The sequence below is a fragment of the Laccaria bicolor genome, genomic scaffold (genome assembly GCF_000143565.1).
Source record: "Laccaria bicolor S238N-H82 LACBIscaffold_14 genomic scaffold, whole genome shotgun sequence".
Lineage (NCBI taxonomy): Eukaryota > Fungi > Basidiomycota > Agaricomycetes > Agaricales > Hydnangiaceae > Laccaria > Laccaria bicolor.
Genome location: NW_001889885.1, coordinates 581,912 through 609,499, shown reverse-complemented (window position 1 = coordinate 609,499; position 27,588 = coordinate 581,912). Strand labels below are relative to the sequence as shown.

The following is a 27,588-nucleotide window of genomic DNA, read 5'->3' as shown; positions in this document are numbered from 1 at the left end:
TCAGCGCCCAGGACCAGTGCAGCGTTGCGTCGGGAGGACTTGGGATTTGGGGACGTTCGTAATTGAGCGGGGTGCATGGTCGTTCGTTTTTGGTGGACAACGATCTTGCGGACCTCTGCTCAAAGTACCCCCTTTCGGGGACAAGCTCACCCTGGGTGGCGTAGGCCTAGGGTGCTTTACCTCGTTGGGTATCTTACATTCCTACGGACCGACGTCTAGGATTGGGGGGTACCCTCTTTCCTGAATGCGTGGCTTTCTTAGCTCCTTGAGGGATTGCGCGTTTACCGCCGTGATTGCGGGATTATGGCTTTGCATGATTGTGCACTTTATGGTTTTCCAGTTCTTGTGTGGCGCTTTTTTTTGGGGTGCCGTACTTGTGTGTGGTTGAACGTCGTCGGAGGTTGGCGTTCGGGAGTGGGTGGCGTATCTATCTCGTTGGAGCGTGGTGAACCTTCTTGCGTGATTGACGTTAACGTCCTTGAATGGGTTGCTCAAGTTGTCAGGGGGCTTACGGTCTTTTTGGCTTCGTGGGGGTTAGTAACGTTGAGGTCCAGGTGACTTGTTACGGGGGATTCGGCTACGCCTATATGATGGTAGCTTATCTGAGTCTGGGGCTACGTGATTGAGTGTGTCTCCTATGCAGAGCTATTATTGGGCGGATGTTTCTGGACCTTCTTCGGCTTCGGGGTCGGGGCCTACACTTCTTTGACGAGTTTAGGCGTATCTCCCTCAATTAAACCCCACCCAGCCATCCTTCTCTTCTCTTCTTTGTTATCCGCATCGCTTGATCACGCACTTACTCATCCACCTTTTTATTATTATTCACTTAGGCGTATTCTTCCTATTCGGCGCTGGCCGCCTCGCACTCATCCGTTCACAACCCCACCTTGCCATATCATATTACACACAAGCTATGCACGCGCAGAAACAGTATACGAATTTACACTATATCTCATATTGGGAAATGGCGATTTCGTACCTTGCTTTGTGGGATTTGAGCGGGAGTTTGGGGTGTTGGAGGGTTTTGGAAGCTGAGGGGAATGTGAGTCTTCTTCCTTTTTTTTATGCATCTCGTGATAATTGATCTTTTAACTTACGCCATGTCTCCTTGTTCAATTTAGTGGAGTAAAGCGATATACTCGTACGGCCTGGCTGTATGTCTGCTTGAACTTGCTAAGGAAGACAAGGAGAAGAAGAAGGAAGCTGCTAGGTTGATGGAGCGCGTCCCGGGGCTTAGGCAGAAGATTGCTGGGAAGAGTATACCGATGGAGGTTTATTTGTTTTCTTTGTTTTCTACTTCTCTCTTTTCTCTAACCAACTTTATTTAGAAATTTGTGGCGCGCAAAGCCCGAAAATTCGCATCTCAGAACCAACGCTTATGTCTCCCCGTCCTTGAGCTCGCTTATCTTTTCCTCGGCATCGCACATGCCCCTAGGGGGGTTATCGTGCGCAAGATGATACCAGAGGTAGAGGCGCAGCTTCGGGCGTTGAGCGAAAAAGCGGAGAATGAAAAGAAGGAAGGTGATGTACATGCCGACCATGATGCGGAAAGTGACAATGGGTATTGGGATGATTGGTGCTTGACCAAGTTTTTGGAGGGTGTTTGTTTTAGATATGTTGCGTTTCCTGTGGGTCTCTCCTCTTTTAATTCTCACTTGTTTGCTCACTATGCCTAGGACCCAGACGCTGAAGTTGACGACGAGTCTTCGTTGATATATAATAAGGAAGGTTCTCCAGTGGTGATGCACGACAAGGAAGAATCGGCGAAGCGCGCGGTTGCGGCATTTGAAGCTGTCTTTGAGTGTGGTCCGAAGATTGAGCTGGACCATCATCTTGTGTATCATGCGCGTGAGTTATTGCCTTTTCTTTATTCGTCTCTCTATTTTTTTTGGAGGGGGAGAGGTGGTGTGTTTGACGGGTTGAAAATTGTCTGATGTGGGGCGCGTTCGATAAGATGAGGGGTGCGTTTGATAAGGTTGGTGGGAACTGATGACTTTGTATGAGATTGATGGGTTCGGTGGGCGACGCATTTGGTGATTTGGCGTTTTGTGGACTTGGTGGATTGGATGCCCCATGCGCGTTTGGTGTTGGATAAGCGGTGCGTTTGATGATCGGGTTGAGCAGTGCGTTTGATGGGCTCAGTGGGCGAGCGTTTGATTGTGGATAAGTGGTGTGTTCTATGGTGGAAGAGATGTCGGTCGTTGGAGCGTCCCGCTCCATCCGAAGGGAGCGGATGCTTCGATAGTTCCTCCGATCGCTCGCATATTAATCCTTCTCTGATGCAGATTACGAACTCGGTCGACTACTGGCTTGCATGGGCGATGAAGACGCTGCCAGGGAGCAGTTTGAACTGGTGCTCTCTGGCAAACCGCTAGAAGTAAACGCATCGGGACGGAAAGGGAAGTATAGCATGGAGGTGCGTGTTCTCAGATCCCTTACTCTCTCCCAGATGCAAGGGAATTGATTGATTATAGGGTGCGCTACACATGCGCACGCACGCTGCTATGGACAACTTATAGCAGAAGAGACTATTAGGCTGGTAACGTATTAACATCTGCATACTCGCGTTTATTTATAGCTCATCACTTTCATCTTGCTATCTTCGTCCACACATACCCTGCCCCCGGCACTGTTCGTTCCCTATCACCAAATTCGTGTATTCGTTACCCTGGCTGTGCGTACGTAGCTCTTATCCCCGAATCTTCCTGTACTTTTGTTGTTACGTTGACTGGCGAGATCCCTTTGTTAGATAAGGCGTGCTTGTTTTGACTGGTGCTGATCAGAGACCCTAAATTTTTAGCCCGTACGCCGCCACGTTTCCTGCGATCTGCGGCTGTGGTTGTACGTCTCTTCGTTCCTCCTTTGTGGCAAACCTGAGGCCCTGCCGGCCCGTGCGAACCCGAACTTGAATAGATATGGAAGTTACTAAAGACATACCTATTTTGTTGTTCGTTTTTATTCGAGGGGGGGTATCATAAAAGCTCTACATAGTCATTAACCAATATACATTTTTGGGAAACTTGACGTACTTGTTTTTTCACTTGCAATATTGGATCCACTCGTTTGGTTTCACTCATTACTCCATCTAACTCATTCGCTCGGCCTTGTTCGAGTCTCCTCCCTGACGAATTGAACGGTAATTACTTCTGTGCATGTGTCGCAGTGAGCCTCCTAAGTCAAGTCGACGCGACCTTCGACGACGTACTGTAATTGCTAAAAATAGCGCACATTGGGACCGGCAGTAAAAAAAAAGAAACAAAGAGAGAGAACAAGATGGCTGGTTTTGCGTCAAGTTCAAATATTCTGCAACGATTTCGTTCTAATGGTATCGCGAAGTTACCAACGACTATCCTGACAAAATTAACACGTTTTAGCAATGGTGGTGACTGTTGGATAGAATCTTCAACGCGACCGTTGTGATATTACTTCCGAAACAACGATTCTCTCTCAAACTGCCGCATAGGAGTCTATCGACGACACCTTTTTTTTATGGCAATAAAGTGAGTACGAGAGGAGACCTTCTTGGAAGTTGACTACGATTTTCCTTGGCAAACTTCTGGCTTTCTCTTTCAATACAAAAAACATCTTGAAACGTGAAACGATTGAGTACCACACTTACTTTTTGGAGTGTTTCCAAACGGGCGTACCGCTCTCCTCGTTTTTCCAGCTCCAACACTATATGAATACCCTGTTCAACATCTAATTCATGCACTGGGTACGTCACGGGCATCACACCCCGAAACATGCCTTGAATAATACTATGCCTTGAACTTCATCACGCACTGTCTTTCCATCAAAACACCCAGTCAGGAACTTTCTACAGGCCTTAACATCGTGGCTTACAACAGCTAGCATAGGGTCGAGAGGTTTGTGAGACAATAAGACCATAACGAACGTTCATCAAATGGGGTTGACGAGAATCATCAACAAAGAAGGAAGCACGTTTATAGATAGCACCGCTCTGACACAAGTTTCACACCACGGACGCAAACTGGCAGTGGGCTACACCCACCCAAACCCGTTTACGCCGCTCGGGTTCTCACCGAAGAAAGCGGGAGGAATTGAAAGGTTTGGTAAACTGATACCACCATAACGGAAGCGACAACAAGTTTGATTTACAACACTCCCATCATGGTTGGCAGCTGCGCTTACCTCTTAATAATAAGTTTTTCACGTTCAAGCTATTGCGCGAGACTTGTCCCAAATGACTGAACTAGACGCAGGTGTCAAGTTGTTTTTTCCAGGGCTAACAATTCATGGGGTGTTTTCAATACTTACACCTCATGTCTATAAGACGTTACAAATTGCTTCCTAAAGAAAAACTGAAGCGTACGTACTTTCTACTTGCTACTGCTCTTATCTGCTGCATGCAGGTGCGATAGGTTGTAAGTTGTGCATCCTTATCTCGAAGATAAGGCGACTCATCATTTCGGACCGCACCCACGGCGCATCAACCCTGGGCCGACCCTGACCTTTCTTGGGCAACGCATCCACGCACAAAGCACGAGGCTACAAATGGTTACTCAGCGTTGCGGTGGTGCGTTGGAGATTTGCGGGAGATCGTACGCGAAGAGATCCAGAAGGCAGGGCAACTCGGGAAGCAAATCGACGCATCAAGATAAAATTGCGATGGCTCGATCAGGTGGGAGGGTCCGCCAAGAAGCGGGAGGTGTCGACGCCTAGTAGGTGAGATGGTGAAACTCCGGAATGGGTAGCTTCACATCCTACTGAGCGTATATTTCACACCAATCGTTTTTCCTATGAAGTACTCTTTTTTGTGTTCAAGAACCCAATTTGTCGGAGAAATGTAGTCCCAATCAATGAGTGTACTTTTTTTTCGACATGAATGAACGCAAATCTATGGATTTCGCTCACCAATGTCCGGTGTGAGTCCGCTTTCAAGGCAAATTTCGGTGGAAAATCCCTCTTTCACCGCCTGTTCCTGAAGACACATCCGGTATCTCCGTTATGCTCGCCGCCGCCGCAGCTTTAGATTAATCTGGCAAGGCATGAATATCGTGCCTCACCCTCATTTATCCTAGAATTGGGAGGGCGACACCGAACTTATAATTCATTTTCATCAAAATGATGCGTCTCGGCCCTCGGATCGCTTAGAGGGGTATCATCTGAAAACGCTTGATATTGGTAGAGAGAATAATCGAACGGTGAGTGCCGAGGCCGTGACCAGGAAATTTGTATATATAGGCATTTGTTCGTAGTATTTCCTTAGATTGATCGGAGTCAGGTAATCTGGCGATCGGGGGTCTTCGATTGTGGATGTGGACCCACCTGGACCCATCTCCGGAAATCCTGGAGGGGGGGATGAGCCGTTCGATCACATCACGTTGATATTATGATAAGTGGCAGTTGACGCCCTATCAACGATTTGGGTAAGGAAGTGAGTGCGCGGACCGTACATCTGTGATTGCGCGGACGAATCAGGAAGTTTGCACGGTCCGAGATTCCAAGGTGCGCGTTATTCTATCATTTGTTTCTCAGGGATGCCCGCAATTCTGAAAGGGTGACCCTATCTTGACTGTCGTATTTCCGACCTGCCCTGTTATCAGTCAAGTTCAGCCTCGTTGTAGGGTATCTATCACTAACATTAACTGCAGTACGAGAAGCGCCGTAAAGACGTGGTACAAGAGAGGTTTCAGCATCAAGGCAGTGGGGCCTCGGACCGTTTGTTTAGCTTGTTAGTCATCTTCCCGTCAGCCAAAGGTATGCGTCCTGGAAGGTTGATGCTGTGGAGGAGGAGCGGGATCACGTAATGTGTTTTAGGATTATTTTTAAATTCTCACAAATTCCCTCCAAATTGCAAGATGGACGAATTGAAAAGAAAAAAAAAGAAAACCTCCTACGAGGGGATCTGGTTCGGACAGAGGTAGGATTTTTTCAAATTTATCCAGCGGATCGAATGAAATGTCTGGTGGTTCCAAGGTGGTTCTCACTCAGAAATCACATCCTCTCACGTTACAGTCACAAGTGCAACGACATGAGGTACGGAGAGACGGAGCGATCTCCTTACCTTATTTAACTTTCAGGAATCACTTCTCCAGGTTCATCGCTCCTGCCCTGCATCTTCCATTTCGTCCCACCATGACAAAAGCGGTCCAATTCCAGCTCCCACAAGCACAGCTGCGCCCCATCAAGAGTGAACCGCGGCACTCTGACAACAATCTCGTTCCAAGGGGAATACTCAAGGCGCCTCACGGAATTCAGGGTAACGACCAAGCAAATCGGCTTGAAGGTGTGTACAACTTGCCCTCGTTTTACAACAATCCCTGAGCGCTTCGATCCGCGACTCCAGTCCCGCTAGGCTCTTTGAGTTCTACCCAGGGTCGCCGCAGGCGTTCTCCTCGAAGCTCCCCATCAACGCCAAGTGTGGTTTTATGCCACCCTCTCCCATCTCCCCATTCTGAATCTTGGAACCAACTCGAAAATCACTATTCACCATCACGTTCCACGTCAAAGCCTGCCCTCTCCAAGCCTGCCATCCGTATACATTCCTATCTCATCGACAGCAAGTTTGGTTGGAATGTCGCTTTTCCTTCATCGACAGCGACATATTCATCTCGCCCTCCAAACCTCGATGTCGCAGCCACAGAACCTCCACTACCCCACGCCACCCTCCGATTCTCTCTCCCTGACCCACATCTCTCAGAACTAAAACGCTCATGGGAGACACTCACAATTAGAGCGAGGGACTCAGAATGCATCACGATACGTGACATCCTCGACGCAGTACACTCGTATTTCCAGCTGCCCTTGCAATTCCACGAGTACAAGTATCTCCCACTGGAAACGTATCACAACCTCCTCGAGTCTTACACGTTGAGAATCAACCCGTCACGGCATCATCACCATTTCGGAGATCCAAAGAGGTTAGACGTTCTCTTAGGAAGAACGCTCTTCGATGGGTTAAAAGTAATGAAGTTGTCGTCAGTGGCGGATGGGGACGTCAGGTTTTCGATGTCGTTGGGATCCCATTAGAACGCTTATAGATATTATTATTTACTTACGCATCTCAACATGTACCATACACTCACCCTGGATCATTTACCCTGTATCTGTCACCGGAATAAGTTGCATCTTTAGAGTCCCATCTCTCTGAATGCGGTACGCAAGTTCGGGCTTGACGGACACGGAGGAACCTTAACCGAGAATGAGCATCCATAATTAGAACTGCTTATATGGGAGATCCCTCGCTTAATGTAAGACCAGCTTGCCCCCATGACGAAGTTCCGAGAAATGGATCTGCAGTCTTCCGTTGAGTGCCTGAGGGGATGACCAGTCGCGTCGATCCCGCATCAGGGTCGCGTCTAACCTGCGGCGTCGGCCGTCGGTGCCTCGTATCAGGGAAGCAAGAAGGGTCAAGATAGCCACCCCTGTCTCTTGAATCTGAAGGGGTGCAAATCTGAGAAAGCTGAACATCGAGAAAAAGAATGACGTATGAAATTATCCATCGGAAAGACGTTTGTCAATGGGCCAGTTTAGAGCAGGTTCTTGCAGATACAAAACCGGGTACCAATTAAACTCGAGTCAATCTTCATAATGATATGTGAAAGGTACTAAAAGGGTACTCAGTTGACCACAGTTGTTAGTTCGTTGAAACTGGATCGATGAAGCAGGTAAAACTGACGGATTACATCATTTCAGATTTTCTTCCATACTGGATCTCGAAGACGACGTCAAGAAGTTACAAACGCGAGAACCTGTCGAAAAGCCTGCTAGCGGATTTTTAAGGTTGAGGGTGAGATTCAACCTGAGACATCGGAGTACTACCCGCGCAAATTGTAGCCTGTAGGGTATTTAATCTCTAAAAAAGGTAGATTTCCTCGAGCGATTTGGGGTTCTCGGCTACGTCACCAACCCCCTCGTAAAAGGAGTCGGAAAGACCCCCAACTTGAAGTTAGATCAGACTGGCAAAACGCCTAAAACGCCTGGCGATGGAGCTTCGAAGCTCCAAGAAAAGTGACTAAAAATCAAAGAAGTCTTGGGCTTCGAGATGAAAAGTGTCGAATTTCGCGTAGATCCACTGGATTTGGGGGTTGTTTCGTCGCTTCAGGGCGTTGTCTCCTTCGTTGTCGCTGATTGCCTTAGACTCACGTCCAGGTAGACACCGGCAGATCAGAGTTCATAGAGAACGTGGTTCAGCCTAGTTTGAACCCAAAACTGCTGTCACAGAACGGACATGATAACCAGAATGTAGAGGCGGGACTTCTGTCGCCGGAAAGGAAGGTCATCAGCCTTGATGAGGAAAAGGGGCTGTGAACCAAGACGCACCAAGCTGACCTCCACATTCACGCACCCACGAAGCCACGCCGCGTATTTGCCTCACCTCAAAAACTTGATGTGAAACTCGGGAGGTAGAGAGCAACGTAGTAAATGGCGCAGAGCCATGAATGCATGACTGCTGAGAACGAAAAACGAAATCAGTTGACAGCACGTGATTCTGGTTATTAGTGTCACGTGCCTAGCACTGGTAGGTAAACCAACTTGAAACCAACGCAACAATATAAATCTATTATTTGAGAAAGATTCGTCAGGGAACACACTCAGGAGGTTGGTTATAATGAATTTGGTGACAGCATGTTACCTGCATAGAATGTAATCAAAGCTAGGCGGAGAGTCGTAAATTTTATTCTTGAAAGCGATGCATACTTATTAAGTTATGTTATTGAAGACTAAAAAAATTGAGCTTATCAATTGAGCAATTCCATGAAGAACATTCGAAGGAGCGAGCGTTCATATATCGTGAACCAAGGTACGACTTCACATATATTGAAGTCTGTCTACGAGAGACTAGAGCGAGCGTGACAATTCACGACGAGCCAACACTGCTTACCTCGGTCGTGCTCACATTTGCAACGCCTTGCAATGCTTAGCCAATGATAGTACTGAATATTGACTTGACAATGAGTTAAGGTCACAACGCCTCACTATCACAACAACTTCACAGTATACTGGTGACTGGTCTACTGGATCAATCAGTCATAATTTATCCCCTAAAACCAGGCGCCACATACAAAGTGCTTAGTTCAGCACGCTCAAAACACGCTGCTCCAACGCTGCTCATGCGTGGATGATCCCTTCGAGCGATTCACCTGCTACGCGATAGACTCAGGTTATTTTGAACTTCCCTTGGTCATGATGCTGCGTTACAGCCCACTTGTTGTAAGTATTTCCCCGAACTCTGCTTCGCACATGGTGCCAACCTCGATTCTGCCCCATTCATTAAGCGCCGGTTTGGCATAAGCCATACGCGATAGGGCCAGCGTTGACCTCGCGAGGAAAGAGGGAATACGCCCAAAGCACCAAAGAGATGGGCTCAAATCTCTAAAGGTGCGCAATTGGAGGGCTCAGGGGACGTGGCTCGTCGGAAGAAGGTTACTGAAGTATTCCAGAAAGTCCCATTTCTGTCATACAGAAATATAGGAAAATGTGCAGCCTCGCAAAATTGCGAGTCGGGAGTCGTAGTTGTAGGGAATACATACTTCGCAAACTTTAAATGTATACCAAGTACACGGAGCTCGTGCAGATGGTTGTCGCGACCGGATCCACCAACTTCGCCACGAAATGGACTGTCAGGCATTAAGATACAAGCCAATGTTACACGTAACAGTGAAGCCTCGCGAGGTGAACCGATTGCCGAGTACGATTTGAATTTGCCTAGAAACGAATTAAATATCTAAAGCTCAAGGGTGACGGAGTGAACGTTGTAGCTTGAAAGTCCTGGATGGCAGCTTCAATTCGAGACGTGGGGAAAGTGAGCATTTGAATCAACAGAGAGTTGCATTTTCTGAGAGTATATCATTCGTTTTATGTCTGGATGTTCAAGTTCATAGAACCAACCTATCCTTATAACTGCAAAAGCAAGGGCTTTCAAAAAGAGTGGAATACGGCAGAGAAAAAAATACCTACAGCCACGTTTTCCGTCGGAATTTATTGCAACGTAACAGTCGTATACTAAGGAGAGTAGGCCATCAGTACCATATCAAAAGGGGAGTAACTGAAAACCAACCCCATGCATCCATATAGTATCTCTTTTTTGTCACTACTCCATCGGTGTGGAAAATCTCCCCCTGCGTCGATGAGTGCCATGTCGGATCATGAGCTCCCATTTCTGAAAGACAAAACTTATAAGTAAAAGTAGAGGTGTGTAGAATCTGCGAGGGTACCCACTACATGCTAAAGCTCGAATCTTCCTCGGGAATCCCTGAGGAATCGGATCGCAGAGGGCCTGCTGGGAATTATATACAATAGCAACTGGTTCATCTGCGATGATCCCTGGATAATCATCAGAAAGAATATTGACGCCTTCATCGCAATTCAAAATCGTCTCTCCGCTATCATCTTTATACAATTTAAAATCATAGGCTGGGAGGTTCTCGGCCTGACGAAGTCGAGCCTTCAAACAAGCGCCGTTGTGAGGCGGAGGAACGGAGAGTGCGTTAACGCGGCCCAGAGACGTGTCGGTTTTATCAAAAGACGTCTTCGATACAATCTCGCCCGCGTCATCATAAGTACGATAATGGACTGACGAGAAGTTAATAGATAGATCTTGTGAGGAAATAAGCGCTCACCATAGCGTTGTTCGTGGGGCCATTCAGGCAGCGTGTCCGAGTCCAGATTATTAGACGCCGCCAATCTCTTCTCGACCTCCGTAACGTTTAACACCAGAGCCATCGGGTCCAGTTCAGACGAACCTGATCCGCGCGGTGGAAGGCGGGTCAAGTCCTCTGCCGGCGCCTTTTCCGACAAAGAGAGATACAAAGCGCATGTTGGGATGCCTTCGAAACCCTCGACCTTCCAGATATTCCTTTTGAGAGAGGCAACGTTACGTGGAGGTGTGATAGACTTGAACGAAGTGCGTCCGATAAATCTGTCATTGGAGTAGATGGGATTCTTAGATTCGAGTGCGTCATTGTTGGCGTATAACCGGTAATACACTGTGAATCTAAGCTGAGGTCAATGATACAAACTCATGAAAGGACGGTCGCACTGTAGTGATGACTCGCTTCTGATCTCTATTTTGGGGTTTGCGATGAGAAATACTATCGTGCAACGAAAGCACATAGTTGACTCACAGGTTCGCTTCCTCCTCGACCGTCCAACTGCGATGGCTCTCTGCCGCAAACGCTCATTGTATCGGGACTTTAGAGACAAATGTGGGTATGGATTGTTGGATGAAGACTTGTCTGCGTGGATAAGCAGTCGCCAAATGGTACCTGATCGCTGCGCTGGGGCTGTGCATGTCGCCCGTTGATCAAAATTTGGTTCACGACTTTCCAACGACTTTCCAGTGCCAAACGGTAAGCATAAATGCGCTCGAAACGGAATATTAACTTACCACAGCTGGGTCGTAAGAAAGGCAGTCGCGTTGACAACGATAGACAAAAACGTTCTGTGAGATCAGCATGAACGAACAAATGCACGGACCTTTGACCAACGTGACTAGACTCCGAAACTCTCACGTTTTGGAGGATTCACGATCGTCCCAATTTATATAACTAACCTATTCTAAAACCTGGATTTGACGATATCGGAATAGCTCGATGCTCGGACTCAGAAGGCGTCACATAGGATTCCAAGTGCAGGTCAAATTTTATAACCTGGCTTATTAGAACCGGAGAACATTTTTCGTGTTTGTTTTTAACTAGTGAACCGTGCCTCCTGGACCGTCCCAACGCAAATTGTCAATTTAATAATGCGCAAGTCACCAAGAAGTTGCCTCTCATTGAAACAAGCGTTGACGGGATCAAAGTCGACGAAGAAGGAGGCATCTATAGGAGAGTTGCAAAATCTGAAAGTGTGTGTCGTTTATTTCGTATGTAGATGTTTCAATCTTGGAGACTTCACCTGATTTGATCACTGTGTGCAATGAAATGAGATTTCACCTGAAATAAAATGATACGCTGAAATTCTTACATCCCAGTTTTCCGGATGGATTTGTCGCCACGTAACACTCATGCACTAGGTTCCAAAAGCATGAGGTGAGCATCGGTCAAAAAAAGTGTCAACTGGAAACAAACCCCATTCATCCGTGTACGCGTCAATACCCCATCAGTCTGAAAATTTTCCCCTAGTTTTGCGGAGTGCCAGGTCGGATCAATGCTAGTAGCCCCCATCGCTATAATTAGATAGGAAGTGAAACGGATATCATACCGGATGGCCACCCACCAGAACTTCGAGTTACTCTCAGTTTCTTTGAGAAACCTGCTGGTTGCGATTGGGAAGCGTATCTGTGGTTTATATACCACTGCTATAGGTTCATCTGCGGAGATACCTGGATAATTATCAGAGAAAATGCTGATCCTGTGGTCAAAGTTGAGCTTGTTTTCTGCGCTGTCGTATGGTGTTGCCTCCTGAAATAAAATTAGCTCGGCCTGACTAAGACGAATCTGCAAGGAAATCCCGTTGTGAGGCGGCGCAATGTAGCGTGCATCAATGCGACCCAGGGAGGCATCGGTCTCATCAAAGGATGTTTTCGACGCTATCTCGCCCGTTTCGTCATAAGTACGATAATGGGTGACTTCCCGTAACATAAATCTATATAAACGAATAAATCTGACCCTTATCGGAGTTTGAAATGGGTACCCTGGCTTGCGATTTACAGCTGTTTTCATAAAGGTTGGCACTACTACGTCATTTTGAAAACTTGAGCAAATTTGCTACTTAGATAATTTAGCGTGTTTGACGTCTCACTGACTTGCCAATCACCATCATGCCCTTCCGCAAGATTAGTCGTGACTTGAAACTTGCTGTTATAAGGCTTTACGAGCGTGAAATCTTGCCTCTGTGGGATATTCTTGACATCATGCATCTGTCTCGGAGGACCTTTTTCCGCATTCTAAAGCTCTGGCGCGAGACTGGCGACGTCGTCACCCACAAGTATGGGAATCTTGCTGGTCGGCCGCGAATTCTCAACTTCGACGACATCCATTACGTTCTACAGCTGGTTCCCCTTCGTCCCGATTGGTTCCTCGACGAACTTCTTGAGCTTCTGAAAACCAACCGCTTATCTCCATTCACTACGTTACAATTCACCGAGAACTGCAGAGGGCTGGAGTCTCATACAAGAAGCTCAAGCGCATTGCCTCAGAGCGCAACGAGGAGGCTCGGAATGACTTCATAGCTCGTATCAGCCAGTATGAGCCGGAAGAGACTGGTTTCCTTGATGAGACATCGAAGAACGACAAGACTGCCACTCGGGCAAATGGGCGTGCCAAAAAAGGACGCCGTGCCATAATGAAACAATGCTTTGTCCGCGGAACGCGTCTTTCAGCAACTGCACTTCTCACTGTGGATGGAATTGTGGCATCGACGGTTGTTGAAGGGTCGATGAATAGAGAAATGTATCTGGAATTTCTCGAGTACCATGTGGTGAGTGCCATAAAACATGTACCGTTTACACAATCTTACTATAATTTGGCCTCTCGCATTCAGATGCCCCTAACCTCTGCTTACCCAGGTCCTTTGAGCGTGCTCATCATGGATAATGCCCGCATTCATCATGGTGATGAGATCTTGGTACTAGCTGATCGTTTCGGTGAGTATTAGTCAAATGTATGCACTCCAATTTCTGATTGACAGGCTTCCCCTTGTTTTAGGTGTTCGGATTGAGTATCTACCACCATACTCCCCTGATTTGAACCCAATTGAAGAGGCTTTCTTGAAGATCAAAGCGTTTATCCGTCGAAACGGTGATGTTTTTCTGTCGGCAGAAAACGCAGCAATATTTTATGACATGTATGTTGCGTTGGATGTCATTACTTCAGAGGATGCGATAGGGTACTTTATTCATGCAGGTTATTTCTAGTCTACAAATACATACAGCTGCAGAGAATTGGAAAGCGAAGAAAGCTATCAACGATTGAATAGCGAAATGATATCATGAGCATGATTGAGAAGTAAGCATCTAGTTAGGCTAATGAATACCTGCGGCCTCCTGTAAGACGGCTATCTCGCCGTGTTTCAGGCCCATGTCACGCAGTTCCTGCAGAGAAATCAAACGAAGTTGGTTCGAGCTTGTGAATCCTTCACCTTGAAGCGTGTTGCGGATGTTATCGGAAAATTCAAAACAAAGCGCAAACTCATTGAGTGGTATAGCAGGTTGAGCCGCGGCATGCGCAGGAACGAGGAGAGGGTTATCGGATATAGTTTGAATGATGGGCAAAGCAGGTGCAAGTGGGGCAGCGGCAGGTGCAAGTGGAGTGGCGGCAGCAGCAGCAGCAGCTGGCTGAAACAGCTTCGACATGTCAGGGACATGAATATGGATGTTCGGGGACGTAGGAAGAGCTGCCAAGGCCTTTTGAGCAGCTGCACGTCGCTGTAGTAATGACGTCTGCGATGCCTCCTCGCCACCAGGCCTTGCAGCATTCACAGCGTCGAACTTGTGGTGAAGAGGTGGCCTGGTTTGTGTTGCGCGATCAGGACCTTGTTGCTAACGCCTAGCATGAGTAATGAAATAAATTGAAAAAGAAATGAATGCCTTACAATGGCCGAAGCCCATATTCTGAAATGGTCATGACCGAGAGCGAAATGGGCACCGTCGACGGGATTGATGTAGCAGTGCAAGCCTTTGTTCTCACACCCAGCAGCGTTGCACATCCACTTCTCCCATAGAGCGCCAATCTCACGTGAGACGGCTGCATTTCCGGGGAGGTCCTTCGGATCCTATAAGCCAAGGAGATGTTAGCTCAACAAACAATGTGAAAAACAAAAGGAACCATACCAGTTTCTTCTTCTTGCCATCCTTCTGCTGCTTTTTCTTTTTCTTCTTCTTTCCGCCGTCTGAATCACTGTCGCTGCTGCTGTCTGTGTTGTTTTCCTTATCGGAGTCATCCTCATGACGGTGCTAGAGGTGGGGAGAACACACAAGGATTTAGTAGGTCTTATAACAACGGTGAATGAATAGTTAGCGTACCTTTTTAGACTGTGGCTTGGGCTCTATGGTAAGGTTCACGGTGGGGTCCTTGCCTTTGGAAGCGCGCTCAACCATAAACTTGTAAGAATCCTCATTGGTGAGCTCAGTCGGCTTCGTGTGGACTCGGGGCACTGAAAAGCTGAAAGTGTAGTCGTCAAAATCAATGGTTGTCGGTTTCAAGATGCCGTCAATTTTCACAAGGAGCTGGGCCTTGACTGTATCCCAGGGCTCCGTAGACTCGAGCTGCAGGAAAGTGTTCTTCGCAGTGCCACGCTTGCCAGCTTCTTTCTTCATCTGAGCAGCTGTGTAGATGGAGATTGTGTACGTGATCTTGATGATATCTGGCGCCGTGTTTCCAGTGCCCTCAACAGCAGCCACCCATGGCTGTAGGCATAGGCCTTATTTCCTGGACTAATGCAGTTTTCGCTGTGACCCAGGGAGTGCCTATACCCACCTGGTTCTATGCAGGTCATTCTGGTGTCTCATTTTACTGTATTTCTGTTGTCCTGTATATAAATTGTTAAAAGGTATCTCCCTTTCTGGAATGCAAATGATATTTCATCTCTCTCTGTTGTTTTTCTATTTGGGCATCAGTGTAAATACCATCAAGCAATCTCCCATTTTGGAGCTTTGATGGTTTTTCCTCTCTGTCACTCATTTCTCCGCGATATAAGTTGAATAGAATATACCAGATATATGTTGGCGTATTGACACTTGTTCTCCACCACTTTCCGCCTCCGTCGGGGGGGGGAAATCGATGGATTGGAGAGACACATGTTGGATGTCGTAGCCTTAGAGATAAACACCATCAAACAATCTCCCATTTTGGAGCTCTGATGGTCTTTCGTCTCTCCTGCTCATTCCTCTGCTATATAGATTGTATAAAATACATCAGATATATGTTTGTCTAGCAACACTTGTACTTCAACACTTTCCGCCTCCATTGGGGGGCGGGGGGGGGGGGGGGGGAGAAATGGATGGATTAGAGAAACATGTCTTGGATGTCATAGCTTTAGAAATAAACAACTGCAAATAAAGAAGTATATTCAACTTGGGCCAAAAAAAAGCACTACTCCTCGTCGCACTCTGCCAGGGATTCAATGATAGGATCAATACTATATCCGGGGCCTTCATTAGCTTCATCCGCACTCGCTATAGGTGTCCATGGCCTGTCCCACAGGCGTGTAAACCACGCATGCAGGGCTCTCTGAATGCTTGCTTGCCGGCTCGCGTACGCCTGCACCCCTTCCCGAGTTGGCTCATCCAAAGCATTCCATCCCATCCGCCGATCATCCCACCATGCCGCCTTCCACTCTAGGGTTTTCCGAACCCTCCGCATCTCTTCCTTAAGTAAGTGGACTTCTTCTGTCCAGCGCAAGCACCGCGCGCGGGCTTTGGCCCATTCGATTCGTACCGCTAGAAATTAATGAATGGTTGATCATACTAAATTAATGGCTCCTTACCTTCATGAAGCACAGCATCGTCGCCATCGCCAACCGCTGCCGTCGTGGTCCAGATCCACGAAACTGTTTTCCTTCCTTGCCCCAGATCCAACTGTTCCGCCTTTCATTTCTTCTTCGATAATGTCCGCCCATCAGGGCCCACCGTGTCGCCTAGAATCTCGATACTAATCTCGTGTCCATCCGGCATTGTCAGATCCCCGTGCATCAGTGGCCGCAACTCTTTCTCCCAACTTCCCGGACCCCGTAATGCCAAAAGTGCGTCCCTCGCTGCCATATATTTCACCGCGACAGCTTTCGTCTTGTCTTCGAGTTGGTCGAGGGTGTCCTTTGCCCTGGTGTTAGGATTTTGTCCACGAATGTTGCAGTTGCGGAACCCGATGAAAGATAACCGACCACGCTGCAAACTGCGTACTTTGTCAAGCGTGTCGTGACACTGCGCCTCACATAATTTGATTTCGATTTCAACCAAGTTCGCGTTGCAATTGTGTTTACGATGGTCGGCGGGAAGCGATGACGGAAGCCAGAGAAGTTGAAATTCGGCTTCTGTGGACCTGCGGCTGGCTTCAGGTAGGGCCTGCTGGGATGCCTCGTCCTTGTTCAGCATGATGGTGGCAGCTGGCATGTAGATGGCCTGTAGGTTGCGGAACTGCTTGATGTGGCGTAGAAGAAGGAGACGATGGCGTTGCAGCTCGTTATCCTTGTGGGTTGTGAGCTCGGCTGAGTGCCTGGAATCCCAGATAATCCAGCGTCTAGACATGTGTATTAGCAAATACCTTTGACCAGAAACAGAATAGATAACTCACTGGGATTCTTCGACCACCAGACCCATTGAGATAAAGCCGGTAGGCCCGGTATCGTGCAGCTGAGGCACACCAGTAGTCACTGCGCGCTTTTCTTCCTCGAGTAGTTGTTTCTTCACTTCGTCTTGGGAGGCATCTGAAAACAATCAGTTAATCATGCACTCGATAAGAAGTAGTGAAAAAATGAATGTGTCACCACAGAAATACACGGATTTGGTTTCTTTGGGTTTTTCTCCCACTCCAAGACCATCTTCAGCCATTTGTCCTCCAGGCCGTTCTCCTTGAGCGATGATGAAAAGTCATCAAAGATGACTTGTTGACGCTTTTGTTCAGGTATTGCGAGGGTCAGCCGGCAATGCAATGTTCGTCCTGAAAAAATAGTGAGTGTACAATCAACGATCAAAAATGCGTGAATGCCTCACCAAGTGAAACATATTTCCTAAAGTTGTGGTGCTCGAAGTGGTCATCGAGCGTGTCATGCCGCGACCCAGGACCCATTTCCTTCGTACTACTCGCAACGCGATTCATCTCGGCCCAACTCTGTTCAATTCCCTCGCCATCGGTGCGGCCCACGCCGGGCTTGAAATTTAGCGAATGGGGAGCCTGGCAAGGCACCTTATGCATGGGGCAATGACACTTGGGGATACCCCAGCCCAGCTCAACGTCCGAGTGAATGTGTAGATCTTTTGGTAACTTGGGCATTCGCGTTTCGAAGCCAAGCTTGAATTGGCAAGCGATGTCGTAAGAGATAAAGACCGAAGCGACGAGGAGTGGAGCGAGGGCGGACAGTAAGATGAAATCCATGTTACAGTACCTAAGTCACTAGAAATAAGTTTCGGCGCGATGAACCACATCGGGAGGTACATACCGTTCTCCCTTTTGAAGGTCTCCCACCCCCCCAGGACGAATAATTTCATGTCTGGCACACAAACACATCCCTACACCGGTTGAGCGTAAACCGGCCGAAAACTGTGTCTCTGCATTCGCCAGTGTTTTAAACCCACTGCAGGTGCTAATCTTGAATGACTTGAGTTGAGACACAGAATGGACAAGAGAGCGCTACGTACATCTTTTTGGGTAGCATACTTCAATATGTGCTTTTGGTACGGTGCATCTTCAGGGAAGTATGCAAGCCCTGTATGTAATCCTGGGTCCTTCTTGAGGCTCGAGCGCATCAGGTTCTTCAAGCGAAAATTCGCGTCCATGGCGATTATGAGGGTATAGAGAAACCTTAAAGAAACATTGACCAATCAGCTCGGCTCCACTAGACTAACTCAACACTTACTTCCATTCCATTCCGACGTCTTCCCACTTCTCGGGAAGGTTGACTCCTGGTATCGGGCATGCTGGACAAAGGGTAGCAAGATCCCCGCGTGCCGTACGCGTGATGCCATGCTCAATGTTCCCCTGCACATGGCGCTTCATGAGTTTCAAGTGGCGAAACTCGCGAATCATGCGCATGAGCGACTTATATCGCGTCTAAAAACAGATTTGTAAATGACAGAAATTGCAGACCGCACAGCAAACCTACCTTGGGAATCTCAAGCTCAGTATTATCTGTGAGGTACTCGAGGGCCTTGTAAAATTCGTGAGCAGACAGTTTTCCTGTCAGGGTGATGATGTGGAAGAGTTCCAGTAGCCGAAAAGTCGCGCAGGTTTGTGGTTGATGGACTGTCGCAGGAAACCACTCTGCGCGGAGCAGCTGCTGCCGATTGGAGATGACTCGTTGATCGCAGCCACAAAAATCCACGGCCACGTAATGAAGGCCATTGGTATGAAGGACCGTGAAGTCCTTGTGGCCAGGCTGAGGTAATAAGCAAGGTGAATTGACGTGGCCAAGCTGGACTCGTAGCCCCATCGTTCTGAGAGAAATCTTTTCAAAAAAGACGTCGTTCCACTTCTATTGACAACTAATCAGAACGAGTAGAGGAGGAGTGATAGAAACCAGCCTGGATGATATGCAAAGGGAGCTGCTCATGGCGCTTCAAGCAGCAACCAAGGCACTCCATCAAGCGGCCCATACAATCTTCGCAACGGTAGATGCCACCCCCAGCGAGGCAAGACATGCACTGGTCTTCCGTCGACCTGTCTCCCCGTCCCTCTAACCTCAACATTTCCATGAGATATTCTTCTCGGCAGCCAGGCTCTTGAAGTGTAGCTCCTGCCCATTCACGCAAAGGGGCGTCCTAAACGGCATGAGATATTTGACAGACCTGCAATGGTCCAAACTTACCGAGGTTGGATAGCGTTTAGCTGCAACCTTCTCAGCTACAGTTGAAATTTGGTCCAGTAGTTCCCCTTCCAATTCGTGGAGTGGCTCTTCTATGTTGTCGTACTCGGTACTTGGATTCCACTCATACTGAGGCGACGGACTGCGATGAGAGGTAGATGCAGCTTTTTGCGGGGAAAGAGGGGTTTGAAGGATGCGAAGTCCTTTGTTGGAAAAGTGGATGGTCCGAGATTGCGGGATAGAAACGTCCTGGCGCTCGTCGTCGTCAGAGCCACGCACGACGACATAACGTTTCTCCTTGGCCTTCCCCTTTCTCTTCATTGGATGGTCGGACCTGAGAAAAGAAAAGTGACATCAACAAGGGACAATAGAATTGGTCACATCTAGATCAATCGAGATCTAGTTCAAGTTATAAGAATAAGTTTCGTTACAAACGGTTTCTAATGTACATTACAAACAGTTTGTAAGGCTATAGACCTTAAAGTTACCCTTCTCTACCTCTCGCATGGAGCCAAGCACTTCTCTATGGCCTCCAACGCCGCCAACGCCTCAGGGTCCCATTTCCAAGGTGTTTCCAACTTGCTCAAAATTTCCTGCGCTGCCAAGTTCAACTCTAACACCCAAATGGGTTTCTCGGGCTTTGGTCCATCCTCGGTAGTTGCGAAGCTCCCACACATCCAAGAGAGCTTCTTGCGCATCCACTTCGAAGTGTTTCAGTCAGTGTGCGCAATCTATAATACATAAGTGTACTTACCTTTCGGCGTGCGTCTCGAATATATTCTTCGTAGGCTGGGTCATCCTTGAAGTTTTCATGGACAAACACCTCCTCCTCTGTCGGGTCGGGAAAACGGAGGAACCACACCAGAGATGCGCGAGACATATAAGCGGTCACCTGGCCCTCCTTGGACGCAGAAACGAAGCTGGGCAAGAGTTGCTTCAACACCGCGTTTTGCTCCCGCTTGCGGAGCCGTTTTGCGGCAGCAATGTCATCTAACTTGGCTTGGGCAGCAATCTGAACGATCGATCTCTTGTCAGGGTCCCCCCACCATTTGAAATTACATGAGATCATACCTCACAGCACCTTTTGCCAAGATTGTTGCCAGTGTCGACAATGATGGGCTTGTAAGTTTTGGGCTTGAGTGACACCTTAGGCATTTTGGACGGACGATGGGGTTTTTTACAAGGCAAGCCTCAACTGTGCGCTGACTTGAACTTGAACCTTATTTTTGTGGCTTGATAATTATACAGGTGACATCAGACCAAAATCAATGGATTAATCCACGCCGGGTAGTGCAAATGGTTTTGAGATATGTAGGTAGGGTCGTTTAGATACAGGGAACTAAATTTGACTAGATAGCGACCTTGGCACCCTCGGCACAGATCTGATAAGCAAAGATACCACTGGAACGCCAATCAGCGATGTCATCTACAGAACTCATCGCCTGCATATGGATCTCCTCAACAAGGCTCACGACGTGCCGGATGTCGCGGCCCACCATATCTGCTTTTTTCCAGATGTCTCCACATCCATATGCCTGCAAAATATCCCCAAGCACGCCTTGTACCTCCATCATGAACGTGTTCCATTGTTCCTCCATCGACGCGCAGTATTCCTTGGCCTCCTCAGGGTTGGCGATGCAATATTGGGCAATCTCGTCAAGGTACGTATACAGAGCACCATGCGTGAGTTTGTTGAATTGTTCTTTTGCCTTCTCCATAAGCCATAGTGGGTCGCATCTCGCCATTCAATGTCAGAACCTAGGTACTGAGAGAAACCGAGGGATCTTACCTTTCCGAGATGTTATCTTTCCGGATGTTCTGTAGTTTCTTTTTGTATTTGCGACGCGATCGGCGATTGATTTGAACTTGATGCCTGGAATATCAGATGTAAAAACAAAAATAAAAAACATCAGAGGTACTCACTTTTCATAGTATTTTTTGGAAGTAGCACGGCGCGCGGCAGCCTTCTCTTCAGACGTGTGGTAGAGAGTAGGACGAGGCATGGTATTCAGCTCGTGTTGACCGTAGCGCAAGATTGAATAACTGGCCTTACCCTATTAGGTGCACGTGGTTTGTCCAATTTCTTACGACTTTTTGTTTCTGTCTCCAATGGTTGAACAGTATGCACTAAAGTAAATACATGGTTGGAAAGTAGAATCAAGCACCGTTCTAAATATGTAAAAAAATTCAAATATGGTTGAGTGAGCCCGTGGCAGGAGCCAAAGTCGCGGAGTTGACGCCGAACTCTAAGAGGAATCTTGGACAAAGGCTTGAGTTTCATCTGACTTTTACTCAAACCAATTGTACAAATAAAATTTTAATATTATAAAGTGTGTTGTAGTAGTGCAAGTGTATATTCAAAATATCTAAAGGTAGAGAGGGATATTGAAGCCTCAGCGCTATGTTTAAGATATGTTTCGATGCTTGGAGATTGACCTCCCCCGAATTCCCGCGATTGATTACTATATCGATTAAGCCTGCAACCCTTTTTATTATTGAGTATATCGTAGCTGTGCGAGGGCACTTCAGTCACCCAATGACAACTGACTGTTAGTCTTGCAAACTCCATGAATACTACAAGACTAAATGTCAGGGTGTATATCTATAGTGTATATATTCTGGGCTTGTATATCTCCACTTTTACCTAAATATATTTTGTTGTTCAATGTCACACTAAATATATTTCTAGTGTGTCACACACCCCAAAATATATTTCCTCACTGGAATGGACTCCAAATATATTTCTTATGCCTGGACCCTGAATTGTGACTGTCACAATGTAGAAATATATTTCTTGTCTGGGATGGACTTGGGATATATTTTGCAGCTAGGGTTGACTAAGGATATATTTTTTCAGCCACAAGGGGTGTCTGGGGTCCTATATTTAAGAGAAAAACTTGGGATTTTTTTAATATAGGGGACAGGGGATTTACCTATTATTTTGCAGACAGAATACCCTCATTGGGATGTTTGTTGACAGATATTTACCAATGGGTTTGACCCATGTGTAGTATATGCATTGATGTGTGCACTATTTCCTAATTGGGCCATTTCCTAATTGGGAAAAGTGTTACATTTTTTTCTGCCACACCTGATGTCAGGCACAGTGCGCATTTAGGTTGGGAACTGTTTCCCATGCTTTTTGGGCCAGAAGAATTAATGGTTAGCATGGTGTGGTCATTGTTAATGATGATGTGCGCACTATTTCCTAATTGGGCAACTTCCTAATTGGGAAAAGCGTTACACTTTTTTCTGACAGACCTGATGTCAGGCACAGTGCACATTTAGGTTGGGAACTGTTTCCCACGCTTCTTGGGCCAGAAGAGTTAATGGCTAGCATGGTGTGGTCATTGTTAATGACGATGTGTGCACTATTTCCTAATTGGGCCATTTCCTAATTAAGAAAAGCGTTACACTTTTTTCTGACACAACTGATGTCAGGCACACTGCGCATTTGGGTGGGGAATTATTTCCCACACTTTGGTTTGTAGTGTCTGCTTTTTTCATTACAACACTTTGTAGTGTCCACTTTATTCATTAGAAAATTGTGTAGTGTCCGCTTTTTTCATTACAATTCTGTGTAGTATCCCCTTTTTTCATTAGAAAACTCTGCAGTATTCGCTTTTTTCATTAGAAATGTGTGCAGTGTCTGCTTTTTTCATCAGAAAACTTTGTGGTCTGCCTTTCTGATATATTGTCACTCCAGTAAAACAGCTCTTCATCATCTGGAATTCATACATCAGTTGTGTTTTGACTGAGCATCAAGTGTCCTAACTTTCCCCTTGAACAGCTTCTGACAGTAGCCCCAACAGCTGGCAAATCAATCACTGAGATCTTCTTGAAGGAGATCATGTTGAGGTTGGGTATGGTCAGACAAAGATGGACAGAGATGACTCCCCAGGGAGATGCAATGAATGTTGGACAACATGACTGAAGCTGGCCAGGGGAACAATTAGAACACTTGATGGTCAGTCAAAAGACAATTTGTGTATGGATTCTAAATGATGAAGAGGTCTTTGGCTGGAGTCAGTTTCTCTGAAACATTAAGCTATATTTCCAGGAAGCTGCAAGATATCAGAAAGGCAAACCACAAAGTTTTGTAATGAAAGAATTGGACACTGCACACATTTCTAATGAAAAAAGCGGACACTAGACAATTGTGTAATGAAAAAGCAGACACTACACAGTGTTGTAATGAATAAAGTGACCACTACACAATTTTGTAATGCACAAAGCGGATGCTACCCAATTTTCTAATGAAAAAGCGGACACTACACAGTTTTGTAATGAAAAAAGCAGACACTACACAATTTTCTAATGAATCAAGCGGATACTACAAAGTGTTTTAATGAAAAAAGCGGACACTACACAATTTTCTAATCAATAAAGTGGACACTACAAAGTGTTGTAATGAAAAAAGCGGATGCTACACAATTTTCTAATGCAATAAAGCGGACACTACAAAGTGTTGTAATGAAAAAAGCAGACACTACACAATTTTCTAATCAATCAGAGCGGACATTACACAGTGTTGTCATGAAAAAAAGCGGACACTACACAATTTTCTAATCAATAAAGCGGACACTACAAAGTGTTGTAATGAAAAAAGCGGACACTACACAATTTTCTAATCAATAAAGCGGACACTACACAATTTTGTAATCATCAAAGCGGACACTACAAAGTGTTGTAATGAAAAAAGCAGACACTACAAACCAAAGTGTGGGAAATAATTCCCCACCCAAATGCGCAGTGTGCCTGACATCAGGTGTGTCAGAAAAAAGTGTAACGCTTTTCTTAATTAGGAAATGGCCCAATTAGGAAATAGTGCGCACATCATCATTAACAATGACCACACCATGCTAGCCATTAACTCTTCTGGCCCAAGAAGTGTGGGAAACAGTTCCCAACCTAAATGTGCACTGTGCCTGACATCAGGTCTGTCAGAAAAAAGTGTAATGCTTTTCCCAATTAGGAAGTCGCCCAATTAGGAAATAGTGCACACATCATCATTAACAATGACCACACCATGCTAACCATTAATTCTTCTGGCCCAAAAAGCGTGGGAAACAGTTCCCAACCTAAATGCGCACTGTGCCTGACATCAAGTGTGGCAGAAAAAAATGTAACGCTTTTCCCAATTAGGAAATGGCCCAATTAGGAAATAGTGCACACATCAATGCATATACTACACATGGGTCAAACCCATTGGTAAATATCTGTCAACAAACATCCCAATGAGGGTATTCTGTCTACAAAATAATAGGTAAATCCCCTGTCCCCTATATTAAAAAAATCCCAAGTTTTTCTCTTAAATATAGGACCCCAGACACCCCTTGTGGCTGAAAATATATATCCTTAGTCAACCCTAGCTGCAAAATATATCCCAAGTCCAACCCAGACAAGAAATATATTTCTACATTGTGACAGTCACAATTCAGGGTCCAGGCATAAGAAATATATTTAGAGTCCATTCCAGTGAGGAAATATATTTTGGGGTGTGTGACACACTAGAAATATATTTAGTGTGACATTGGACAACAAAATATATTTAGGTAAAAGTGGAGATATACAAGCCCAGAATATATACACTATAGATATACACCCTGACATTTAGTCCTGTAGTATTCATGGAGTTTGCAAGACTAACAGTCAGTTGTCAGTGGGTGACTGAAGTGGAGCTACATTTGAAAAATCGCAATGAAATGCACAGGGCATCTATTGAAAAATCGCAATGAAATGCCCAGGGCTACATTTGAAAAATCACAATGATATTGCTCATGTAGCTAATGAAAGTTGCAATGATATCACCCAGGCACCTAATGAAAATTGCAATGATATCGGCCAGATAAATAATGAAAATTGCAATGAGATTGACCAAGTAGCTAATGAAATTTCCAATGATATCGCCCAGGTTTCTAATGAAAATTGCAATGATATTGGCCAGATAAATAATGAAAATTGCAATGATATTGGCCAGATAAATAATGAAAATCACAATGATATTGACCAAGTAGCTAATGAAATTTCCAATGATATCGCCCAGGTTTCTAATGAAAATTGCAATGATATCAGCCAAGTAGCTAATGAAATTTCCAATGATATCGCCCAGATTTCTAATGAAATTTCCAATGATATCGCCCAGGTTTCTAATGAAAATTGCAATGATATCAGCCAAGTAGCTAATGAAATTTCCCATAATATTGCCCAGGTATCTAATGAAAATCACAATGATATCAGCCAGATAACTAATGAAAATCGCAAATGATATCGCCCATGTAGCTAATGAAATTTCCAATAATATCACCCAGGTATCTAATGAAAATCACAATGATATCAGCCAGATAACTGAGGTCTTATCAGTGCCCCCCCTATTCCTGCAGGATTCCAGTCATTCCGGTGGAATTCCGGTGGAATGAAATTTAGCAGTAAGCCCTGCTAAATTTGTCATTCCTGTGTTTTCTCATTCCAGTGGAATCTGATCATTCCGGAATTTACACCGGAATGGTCTTCCCCGGAATGGGCAGTAATAGCATTCCCCAGAATGTGCAGGAACTGTAATCTGGTTATTTTATTGTTTTGTTATGTATTATAGTTTATTTATTTTCAATGGAATGCTTGTTTGGCAAACACTGCTCACCAAACACGGTCACTCTCTTCTTCCACCACCACCACCATGCTCGTCACCGCCGCCAACGCCTTGCACTCCAAGTAGAGACTTAGGAGGTGGACAGTTGTAATCAATTAAAAGGAGATTTCTTCGTGGTCAGATAAGTACAGTGTGAACGAAGCCAGCGTGCTTGGGAGTCAACTTACTTGGAGACTTTTGAATAAGAAGTTTTAAAGACACAGTATCATTCAGACGAGACAGCATACTCATACCCTTTGGTTTTGGAGCATAGTGACATAATAAAAACTCACAGGAGTCATAAAAGTCAATTAAAGTTGTGTTTTGTGTTAATAAAAGAAACTGTGATCAAAGGACTTTGCATTTAAGAGACCAAGTTCCCTGAAAGATATACTTTGTTCTATTGAACTATTCTAAACCACACCTTATAATAAAAACCCATTTTGAACGAAAACTCTTGAGACTTAACCTAAGAAGACAAAAGTGGTATTCCTCAACACCAAAGGCCCTCGAACTCATGCACTGAGATTGTGATAGTGTGTGTGTGTGTGTGTGTGTGTGTGTGTGTGTGGGTGTTTAGGTGTGTAGGGTTTTCCCGATGTGCTTGATCCTTGTTCGCGTGTTTCGCACTTTCACAGTCATCCCCGTGCAACGTGTATCACCGGTAAGCACCCCCATCCCACCTTCTTCCCAACTCACCTCGCTGAGAGACAGGACACAGGACGATGACATGACACGGAATGATGACGCAACCAGCACACGCAACACCGACATGACGACAATGCACACCACACCGGCACCACAACCCATGGATGGCGACGAGGCTCACCACTACCCACCCCTGCCTGCAGCCCGGACACAGCACCCGACAATGTGGAATGCACCCAGGACACGCAACGCCGATGGGATGACGACATGTGACCACAAGTATTAGTTACCTTACCCCACTAATACTGAGCCCCCCGACCATACAAACAGACCATAGTTGATGGTGCCTGCTGATGAGCCCATGGATCAGTTGACCCCATCAAAGGTGGACCGGCCATCAAGACTCTCTTAGGACTGGTAATGTGCATCGGCTGAGAAGTGTACCCCATGAATTGACATAGCTAAAAATGCCTTGGATCCTAGGTCAACCGATCTCTTCATGGATTGGGCTCAACATGTGTCATGGGTCAGCTGAAGAGCTCTAAATCCCATGCATTGTGGATCAGCCCACAGCCGTCTCATTTTTATTTGCCAAGTTTACCTCGGCTTTTCATTGCCGGTCATCATGCAGTTTACTGGGTCGGGTCCATCACCTACCAAGAAGCCGAGCACGGTGACATGGTCAGTCAGCTAGTACCCCATGAATTAAATATGCCTTGGATCCTGGGTCAACCCGTCTCTTCATGGAATGGGCTCATGTGTCATGGGTCTGCTGAAGAGCTTTGAATCCCATGCAGCGTGGATCAGCCCAACCTGGTCCCATCCAGTTGACACTATACGGCCGAGTTTCGTCTTCACTCAGGTTTTATTTGCCAAGTTGCTCAAACATT

General features: G+C 46.2%; 6 protein-coding genes across 6 annotated transcripts; 2 read left to right on the top strand and 4 right to left on the bottom strand.

Annotated features, from left to right (window-relative positions):
• Positions 1 to 785: 785 nt before the first annotated feature.
• LACBIDRAFT_298590 (uncharacterized protein) lies at positions 786 to 2,751 on the top strand. Its single transcript, XM_001881909.1, has 6 exons — positions 786 to 1,042; positions 1,122 to 1,271; positions 1,329 to 1,628; positions 1,677 to 1,848; positions 2,286 to 2,416; positions 2,475 to 2,751. Exons 1-6 carry the CDS (start codon positions 914 to 916, stop codon positions 2,517 to 2,519), a joined length of 927 nt encoding a protein of 308 aa, XP_001881944.1. The 5' UTR covers positions 786 to 913; the 3' UTR covers positions 2,520 to 2,751.
• Positions 2,752 to 3,085: 334 nt separating this feature from the next.
• LACBIDRAFT_327904 (uncharacterized protein) lies at positions 3,086 to 4,285 on the bottom strand (the record flags this gene model as incomplete). Its single annotated transcript, XM_001881780.1, has 6 exons — positions 3,086 to 3,146; positions 3,206 to 3,213; positions 3,620 to 3,675; positions 3,844 to 3,959; positions 4,013 to 4,142; positions 4,279 to 4,285. 6 exons carry the CDS (start codon positions 4,283 to 4,285, stop codon positions 3,086 to 3,088), a joined length of 378 nt encoding a protein of 125 aa, XP_001881815.1.
• A 592-nt stretch (positions 4,286 to 4,877) lies between these two features.
• LACBIDRAFT_327903 (uncharacterized protein) lies at positions 4,878 to 7,978 on the top strand (the record flags this gene model as incomplete). The annotated part of the gene is made up of 8 exons (XM_001881908.1): positions 4,878 to 4,886; positions 5,043 to 5,165; positions 5,616 to 5,721; positions 5,910 to 6,000; positions 6,060 to 6,250; positions 6,320 to 6,941; positions 7,660 to 7,753; positions 7,829 to 7,978. 8 exons carry the CDS (start codon positions 4,878 to 4,880, stop codon positions 7,976 to 7,978), a joined length of 1,386 nt encoding a protein of 461 aa, XP_001881943.1.
• Positions 7,979 to 9,331: 1,353 nt separating this feature from the next.
• LACBIDRAFT_327902 (uncharacterized protein) lies at positions 9,332 to 11,147 on the bottom strand (the record flags this gene model as incomplete). Its single annotated transcript, XM_001881779.1, has 6 exons — positions 9,332 to 9,672; positions 9,925 to 9,969; positions 10,025 to 10,126; positions 10,186 to 10,539; positions 10,587 to 10,965; positions 11,091 to 11,147. The coding sequence occupies 6 exons, from the start codon at positions 11,145 to 11,147 to the stop codon at positions 9,332 to 9,334; spliced, it is 1,278 nt and encodes a 425-aa protein (XP_001881814.1).
• Positions 11,148 to 13,930: 2,783 nt separating this feature from the next.
• On the bottom strand, positions 13,931 to 15,402 carry LACBIDRAFT_327900 (uncharacterized protein; the record flags this gene model as incomplete). Its single annotated transcript, XM_001881778.1, has 5 exons — positions 13,931 to 14,446; positions 14,500 to 14,679; positions 14,738 to 14,860; positions 14,930 to 15,270; positions 15,384 to 15,402. The coding sequence occupies 5 exons, from the start codon at positions 15,400 to 15,402 to the stop codon at positions 13,931 to 13,933; spliced, it is 1,179 nt and encodes a 392-aa protein (XP_001881813.1).
• Positions 15,403 to 20,771: 5,369 nt separating this feature from the next.
• LACBIDRAFT_327898 (uncharacterized protein) lies at positions 20,772 to 21,425 on the bottom strand (the record flags this gene model as incomplete). The annotated part of the gene is made up of 3 exons (XM_001881777.1): positions 20,772 to 21,159; positions 21,212 to 21,295; positions 21,346 to 21,425. The coding sequence occupies 3 exons, from the start codon at positions 21,423 to 21,425 to the stop codon at positions 20,772 to 20,774; spliced, it is 552 nt and encodes a 183-aa protein (XP_001881812.1).
• Between the last annotated feature and the right edge of the window lie 6,163 nt (positions 21,426 to 27,588).

Coding starts and splice junctions, on each gene's coding strand:
- LACBIDRAFT_298590 (XM_001881909.1), top strand. CDS start 914: ATGCACGCGCAGAAACAGTATACGAATTTACACTATATCTCATATTGG. Junction 1,043..1,121: donor TTTTGGAAGCTGAGGGGAAT/GTGAGTCTTCTT, acceptor TGTTCAATTTAG/TGGAGTAAAGCGATATACTC. Junction 1,629..1,676: donor TTAGATATGTTGCGTTTCCT/GTGGGTCTCTCC, acceptor CACTATGCCTAG/GACCCAGACGCTGAAGTTGA.